We start from the raw sequence: 8,557 nt of genomic DNA, 5'->3' as shown, positions 1-8,557 counted from the left end.
ATGCAGTAGTACAGTCCAGTCAGTAATCGATGCGATGATTCAGACGCTTGTGAGTGTCATGTGTCTTACCTAAGCATTACGTCGTGCTCTATTTTCATTTCTTTATGACTGACAAAATAGTTTGTTAAATGATCAGAAACGTCACTGAAATAACTTGAAAGTAGAGTTGATTTGAGATTTTTTTAAAAATATTTATTTATTGAAATGAATTGTCAAATGATCAAGACAAATTAAAATCCTGAGAATATGATGTCATCAGAAATCTGATCATGGTTTGGGTCGAAAAAAAAAAAAATCCTTTTGTTTTTTGTCTTTTTCTGTTGTGTTCTGGAAGCGATGCGCCTGTAACATAAGTCAAAATTAAAAACACAGAAGACATTTAAACCAAGGCTAAAAATCTCATGCTGTGTCACATACCTACCGAGGAATAAAAAAATGACCCAAGGCATCGAGCAGTAGGGATGGAATGAACTCTAAAGGGACTCGGTGTCTTGACAATAATCGAGTTCTACATGACATCATTACGCAACAAATCTGAACCAGCAACAACCAGTGTGGTTGGACTGTAAAAGCAGACCGTAAAGCAAATTGTGTGACATGTTGCATGCTAGGGACACTTATCTCGACACGTATTGGTTGTAAAAAAAACTCAGATCATGGTGACTGACAAATTATTGTGGTTCAAAGTGTACCGTGCAGTGGTTGCATGGTTTCGTCCAGTATATATTGTGAAATCGCAATGATGTCATCTAAAATAGCGATTTGACTTGAAATAAAATCTACCGCAAATGACTCTTCCAGGTCTGACTGTTCTTCTCTTTTGATCCTCATTCGTTCACGCTCCCCAAAAGGATGTCTTTAGGCGACATCCCCGCCCTGGAGTAAGTACATTTGCACGTAATGATTGAAGAAGTGTCAAGCTCCAAATACAACACGTGAGTGACACCACATTGGTTTTCCTCCCAAGGATCTTCCTGGCCGTCCTGGGCTTCGGCCTCCTCATCATGTTCTGCGCCACATTCTGCAGGGCGTGCAGCCGCCTGAGGGAGGAAGAGATCGAGAGGGAGGCGTGGAGGCGGACTGAGCACGACGGTCGCCCGCCACCCATATATTTCATCCCCTTTCATGGGAGACTAGCGCAGCAGGAGCAACAGCTGCAGGAGCAACAGCTGCAGGAGCAACAGCTGCAGGAGCAAGACGAACACCACGGAGTGCCTCCCTACAGCCAAGAAGCCTTTACGCTGCCCCAGTACAACACTGCCGGAGGCCACAGTGGACCCCCACCTTCCTATACTGAGGTGATTTTGGGCTAAATTGATGTCCCTATTTAAATCTTTCCCAGGCACATCTTTAAACACACTTAAAATGTTACAACCACATTTAAAAAACATTGAGTCAACAAATCTCCAACAATCCTGCCCAAAGAGGTACATATATAATACATATGGAAATATTCCCTGTTTTCACTCTTCATAAATGTGTCGCCGTATAACAGCCAAAATAAACAAGCAGCAGAAGACGCAGTACTTTCCCTGATTTTCAAACCGTACGGTTTATGCGTCACGATTGCAACCTGCCTGTAGATCAGAGATTGCGTCTTTCTGTGTGGAGTGACTGTGGTCTTGTCCTTCTATCGTGTTCCAGCTGGATTTTAAGCCCGACGACCTGCCGCCAGCGTACACGGAATACAACGTGAGCACCGTCACAGCGTCAGCTCGCACGGACACGGCCCAATCTTGAACGCAGTCATAAAAAAGAGACTGCAGCCGTGACAAGCTAATGGACATACTTGCCGTCTGATTACTGCACTGAGGCCACTGGACTTTATCTTGAACATGTGTGATCATGAAGATAATGGATGCTGGTGAGTTGGCATCATCAATGACCCGGAAAATTAACACACTTTGCTGAAACCCACCTTTTTTCAGAGCACATGATGGTATGAATATATATTAATATCATTTCAAGTCAAGTAGCTGGTCTACTTACTTACAGAGTGTATAGCAATCATTTTTTATGCTCCAAACCAAAAATGCCTTTATATTTGGTTTGAGAAGTATTGTCATACGTGCATGGTATACAATAAAATATTGTTAAGATCACTTGTAAATGTATGATTAATCAGTTTTTAACATTACACCCCCCCATGGAAAAAAATAAATAATAAAAATACATAGATGAGCAATTCTAGAGGAATGTTTGAAGGGAACATTTAGGTCAAATATAATCAGACAAAGTAGCAGTGAGTTCATACTGGCTGGCTGGACTGAACTGGACTGGAATTGCTTGACAGTTTGTAGTGGAAAACTGATAGTAGTCCTTTATCGGGCGAGGAACCATAATTGGTTGCTTAAGAGGGTGTTCATTCCAAATGAACCCTGCACGTCACACATCCCCAACACTTGAATTTGCGCTGCTTCTTCTCCTGCATCTTCTTCGTCATCTTCTTTTTCCTGACTGGATTAGGCCCATCAAGTACATTGTTGTTCTTCGCTGGGCAGATGATGACCACTTAGAGCAGGGGTGTCAAAGTCATTTTTTTCGCGGGCCGCATTGTAGTCATAGCTTCTTTCGGAGGGCCATTATGACTGTCAACCCAAATATCTGTATGAGCACCTCATATTATATACAGTAAAAGCTACAAACTAAACTGACAAATAAATCGTTTTCAAATCAAACTGGTCAAATATTTAAAAAAAAAAAAAATTAATATTAAAAGTATTAAAAGTGAAGACAATTTGCAATTCTAGTAATGTCACACGAATTTGATGCACAATTTGTCTTCGCGGGCCACATCAAATGATGTGGCGGGCCGTATCTGGCCCCGGGCCTTGAGTTTGACACCTGACTTAGAGCAAACAAACCCTAATACGGGGTCTCTTAAAATTGCAAAACCACTCAGCATTCCACATTGTTACCATCAGCATTGATAAAAAATCAGTGCAATTCAAAACATTTGAACAATTAATTTTTTACCCCCCAGCGTGCCAAAAGAATCCCAATCAACTACGCCGTAAAGATACAAACGGCAACAGGAAGTCATAATAACATAATTCAAGGCCAATTGTTATGAAAGGACATACCTTGTTTTTCTCGAGCAGAGTAGAGATTGCTGTACGTATTTTGAAAATACAAAAAGAGTTTCAAGATTAAAGTCGTATTATTATGACAATAAATCCTCATGTATTATTTGTTCTCTTATCATTGCAACAACAACAGCAACAACATAACAACAATAACAACGATACCAACAATAACAACAATAATAACAACAATAATAATAGAGTGGAATCATTTATTGCCTCACGTGCACCATCGGAACCGAGCAGCAAAACACAACTACCGGAAGTTAAACAACCCGAAGCCTAAAGGTAGGTTAGCATCTTCTCGTTCTTGAGGCTAAACAACATGTCGGTGACGCAATCGAGCTCGTCCAAATTCCATCACTTGAGGACGTTCGTCAACGAGCGACTCACTGCCGCGGCTGAAGAAATATTTGGTGTCTTTGAGAAAACCATCGCCGCCTACGAAGAAGAGATGGACCGTCAGCGCAGACTTCTGGACGTCGTCTGCAAACCTAGCGGACCTTCACACATTACAGGTTTGTTCTACATTGACATGTATCAACGTAAGCTTTTATACACATTTACTAGCAATCTGCTATTCATTGCTAGCTAATGAATTGATTTGCATTTCGCATTTTTGCCCATTTGTTTCCCTTCTGTTGTAAAGTTGAATAGGAAAAGACCAGGATGGGCATAACCCAAAAAATGTTTGAGGCGTAGCCACGAAATGAAGCTTTTGAGTCAAGGCCTTCCTTACTAAAATGGTCATTTATTCCTTTATAGACTTCATTGTTTCTCCCCCAATATATTGTCATTGACGACGTCGAACTATGTTCCTCAGAGTCCCCAGAGAGGGGTTTGTGTTCCCAAGACAGCATCACCAGTGTGGAGCAGGAGCTCCTTGAACCTTCGCACATTAAAGTGGAACAAGAGGAACACTTTTCCAACTGTGCAGTTTGGCCGCTGGCTTTGACAGGTGACCACAACGAAGGCCAAGCGGACAAAGAAGCCATCGACTTCACGGAACACGACGACTTTGACGTCTCCGAACCGAGCAGCGATAATCAAATCGTCTTCCGTGACTTTTATCCAGATAATACCAAAGATTATCTAATTAGCGACAACCTGGCTTCTACATCCACCTGCAGTATCAAAATGGAACGTCGCAACCAGGAGGACAGGACGTCGAACTTGGAGAACGCCTCGTCAGCCGTCAACAATCAGGCGGCGATGTTTGAGCAGCCTTTTCACGGCGGCGGCGGCGGCCTCCACATGGATTCGGACGCGTATGCGCAGGCCAAGCCTTTCGTTTGCGACATCTGCGGGAAGGGCTTCGGATTCAAGCGCTACCTGGCGCAGCACATGATCACCCACTCGACGGAGAAGCCGTACTCGTGCGGCAGGTGTCGCAAGACCTTCCGGCGGATGCAGGGCTTGCAGATACACATGCGGTGTCACACGGGTGAGAAGCCGTATTTCTGCAAAACCTGCGGCAAGAGATTCTGCCAGAGCTCCTCGCTCAGGGTTCACCTGAGAGTCCACACGGGGGAGAAGCCGTACTCGTGCACCACGTGCGGGACCGGGTTCAGTAGCCTGCCGGTGTTGAGGAACCACATGGTGAGGGTCCACGACGGCAACATGCTGTACGTTGCCTCGTCTGGGGAGAGGAACTCGGTTCTGTGGCCCAACTGAAGTGTTGGAACGCTTGATGTGACCTTTGAGTGTTTTGCTGTATTTTTAGGGAGGTGAATTTGTTGCAGAAGTAACCTTTGCTTGTAGAAAACACATTTGCAGTTGTAGCTACTGTGAAATAAAACAAGCTCCAAATGATCCTGCGTAGGGCCAACAAACAACTTGTAACTACTAATGACAGTTTGTACGCTAAGTTCTTTTTGTTAAAACTCCAAATTTGTTATTGCACAAGTTACTTTTGTACCAAATTTAGCGCAATAGTCTCAAATCAGAAATTGTCTGTGCCCACACTAGTCTAAACTTTGTGGAATAAGAATGGAGCTGAAAAAAGATGAGCTCCAGTTTACCTGTCAACCAACCGGACATGGATAGTAGGAATTATTGGAAGACTTTCAGCACATTTTCACCACATGAACCAAACTACATCTCTGTAAATAGTTGAATTGTAAATATATTTATTATTGAGTACCAACTACTGTTGTCTGATTGTTTTTGGTTCTGGCTTTATTTTTTCTGTTTGAATAAACTACCTCAGTGATTTTTTTTTTTTTTTTAAACTTTCTGTGATTAAATTGCAAGTGACTGAAGTATCCAAGCCACTAGGCTTCTGTGTCTGATGTCTACTGGTTAATCTGGATTTAAATAGAAATAAACACAATTAATTTAGTTCTAATCAATACCTGAAGATGTCAAAGTTAGAAGAAATAAAATACAGAATCAAAATAGTATGTTCTTGTTTGGACATGTTAAACCAATAGAGTTAAATAAATGACTTTAATTCATTTAATGGATTTCAAAACAATACCTGGTTTTGATAAAACATTTTCTCCTCCAGTTTTTGTACTATAGTAATGAATTCCCAATTTGTGACTGTTTTATTTGAATAATAGTTGGAATTGTTGAAATAGGGGCTTCTTTTTCTAATCTGAAGTTCAACAGAGGTCTAGAAGTAATTACGCTATTTATTTATATCGCATTATTACAACTGTCGAATTGTCAATGATGAAAGCATCGCTCTTAACTGTTCTCGTGCTTCGCTTCAAATTCAGATTAAATGTCTCCATCTAGCGGACATTCAAAACCGTTACAACCATTTGTGTTTATATTTAATGATCAACATTTTATGTGACATGAAACTTGCTTTGAAAAATATATCTCAGGCGTGCGTAACAGTTTTTGAATCAAATCTGCTCGAAGCTCTTTCACCTGTGGCCGCTAATTAGACACATGATTAAACCTCGAGGTGTAATTGGTCCAGATGTCCTTTTCGTTGATGGCACCTTTCAACTCGGAAATGTTATTTACGCGACCCCGTGTGCCAAGTTAGAAGTTTAACATTTAACAAGTGATCAACTAAACTTGAGTTGATCTCTTGAACGTCTTAGGTGAACGTTTTGCGCGGTGGTCATCGATGATTGACGTCATGTTTGAGGCTCCGTTCTGCTGTAAGGTAAGGAATTTGCTAGTATCGTTGATTTGCATTGGCTGCCATTTTGTCAGCTCGACAACGTGTTTGTGCTCTGTTCAATTCTCTCGTTCGTTGTCTTCCGTTTATGAGTTGTATTTTGTCCCTCTTGTTTTAATGATTGCCCCAGAGTATTATGTGACTGAATTTGGGATGATTTTACGAATGTCGATCATTCTGACCCATTAGGTTGGCCAACAGTTGCACAATCTAATGCAGTAAACATTTAGCATATAATAGTAATAGGAAAAAATACTCAGGACTCTAAATACCATCAAATTACAGTAGTCTTCGTGGAAAAACGAGGTAGACATTTTAGTAGCAAACAAAACCACCGCACGTCTTAACGGTTTGCATCATTTTCAGCAGTTTTTGCACCAATGATTGCTAACCTTAGATGTAAAATCTCAGCAGGAAGTCTGACCCCAATAGCCCGGGCACGTCAACGTTTTTTAGATGCAAACATTTTACAATGGTAATAGATCACAACACTGAAGATGTTGGAATTAGTGCAGTTCATTATGTGAGTTTAAGGGTTCCCAGTGACACCACCGCTGACATGAATATCTGAGGTAGCAGGTGAGTGGCCCCGCCCCGATTGCTTTAATCTGCCGCCCTGTGCATGTTAACCACATTTGGCATGAAGACCGTCAACAGTAATGTGTTTACAAGTTGTCCAAAAAATGGAGCTGGCCATATGTGCCCCATCTCATTTTTTAGACTCTAATAACGTTTGTAATAGTACATTGTTTTCTTTGTGTGACCTTTAACCCCCTCAATGCAAAAGGTTTGTAAAAAATGTTTGCTTTTCTGTCATTTTTTTCTCTACCTTCTATCTAAATGATTAACAGTACAGTTTAAAAGAATTCAAATGTCAGTTGAGAGGAATTTTCTTAATAGAATGCAAGCAGTGATTAATGCGTTTACCTCAAGGTCATCGCTTGAATTTACAATTGAAAAGATGAGTTTTGTGGCCGAAGCTGATCAAGGTGAGACAGGCTGTAGAACTTAATGGCTCTTCCAGCTCCCTTGACGGACAAAGATGGATGTTGTGCTCTCGGCAGAGCAGCAGAAATGTGGCAATAATTGACTTGGCCTGCAGTGAGAATATGTCTCCAGGAGGGAACGGTGGCTGGCTGGCTGGCCTTAAAGCTGCGACGGCCCGGGGAGGAAGCATTCATCAGCTAGCTGTTAATGTGAAATATTGACCAGAAAGAAAGGATCCGTTTATGGTTTTAAAAAATCTTACTTAGCAGGGAGGGGAAAATAGCGTGATGAAGCATTTCTTCCCTTTTATTTCTCTTGCAAAAAATACACCACTGGTGTACAGATTTGACTGATTTTCTTTTTTCCCCTGGAGCTCATTTGATAATGGATGGATGGTTCAATTCTATGTGGTAACAAAAGTGGAAAACAATGTGTGGTGTCACATTTACTCGTTTAACCATTTTTAAAAAATCACTTGTTTCATTTATCTTATTAAATAGTTTAATCGATTGACTTGAAATAATAAAATGAAAATCAAATTTCAATCAATCCATCATGAACTCAAACTCATTTTGACATCTTGTCTCTGCCATCTTGTGGTCGTTGATGCGTAAGTAGCTGCTTTAGCCAGCAGGGGGCGCCAAGTATCTGAAACTGTAACTATGTCTCAATTTCAACATGAAGCAGTTGTCTCCTCTCCTACGGTGCAGAGGCAGGCAGCTGCGAGGAAGATGAGCTCAGCTCGTCAGTCTTCCTCCGCCAGTTGCGCCGTTGCCTCACTGCCACCGCTTCAAAAGAGACCCCCCCCCCCCCGCCCCCTTCCAGCCCTCCCCAATCCCCTCTACCTCACCCCTAACCCCTCCCCTCCCTGTCTTCAAATGAACTTTACAGAGACAATCCCAGCTGGGCCAAATGCACGTGTGCTTTTCACCAAAAATAGGTCCATTATATGAGAAAAAGGTGCCGCGGTGTCACTGTGACGTTAGCGCGTGTGTTTTTGTTTCACGGTAGTTTTCTCAATACGAACTCGAATAATAGGTATTGTTACAACCCTTTGTAGCTTGGGAAAACCCGATCCAAGCCATTAACCAGAATGAGTACGTTTCAGCCCACTTCCATCTCTTCTTCCGGTGGCTTTCCGTGTCACAGACTAAGCAAACAGAGTCGTGTGCGCGAGTAACCTCGTAACTTTGAGTCAAGAGACGTACTTGGGCCAATCCCACAGCGGAGGAGGCGGCCATTTTGCAGCCTCCGTTCCCATCGTTGTCTTTAGCCGCCGTCTCCTTGAACCCCGCGCTCCCTCACCTTGCAGCCGTCAACGTGTCTGTCTTTATCCACGTTCCTCCCC

General features: G+C 42.2%; 1 protein-coding gene across 2 annotated transcripts; it reads left to right on the top strand.

The window, feature by feature from the left end:
- The first annotated feature begins 3,324 nt into the window (after positions 1 to 3,324).
- LOC119126693 (zinc finger protein 554-like) lies at positions 3,325 to 5,347 on the top strand. Of its 2 annotated transcripts, XM_037258014.1 has the most exons (3): positions 3,325 to 3,601; positions 3,907 to 4,041; positions 4,159 to 5,347. In XM_037258014.1, exons 1-3 carry the CDS (start codon positions 3,409 to 3,411, stop codon positions 4,755 to 4,757), a joined length of 927 nt encoding a protein of 308 aa, XP_037113909.1. In that variant the 5' UTR covers positions 3,325 to 3,408; the 3' UTR covers positions 4,758 to 5,347. The 2 variants fall into 2 exon arrangements, with proteins under 2 accessions (XP_037113909.1, XP_037113908.1); XM_037258013.1 differs by having other exon boundaries at positions 3,326 to 3,601; positions 3,907 to 5,347.
- Positions 5,348 to 8,557: the final 3,210 nt, after the last annotated feature.

Source organism: Syngnathus acus, chromosome 9, assembly GCF_901709675.1.
Source record: "Syngnathus acus chromosome 9, fSynAcu1.2, whole genome shotgun sequence".
NCBI classification, from domain to species: Eukaryota; Metazoa; Chordata; class Actinopteri; order Syngnathiformes; family Syngnathidae; genus Syngnathus; species Syngnathus acus.
Note: the sequence above shows the minus strand (reverse complement) of the source record. Positions and strands in the feature narration are given on the sequence as shown.

Excerpts from the sequence above, each read along its gene's own strand:
- LOC119126693 (XM_037258013.1), top strand. The coding sequence starts at position 3,409 with ATGTCGGTGACGCAATCGAGCTCGTCCAAATTCCATCACTTGAGGACG. Across the intron at positions 3,602-3,906 it reads CGGACCTTCACACATTACAG|AGTCCCCAGAGAGGGGTTTG; the intron begins GTTTGTTCTACA and ends TATGTTCCTCAG.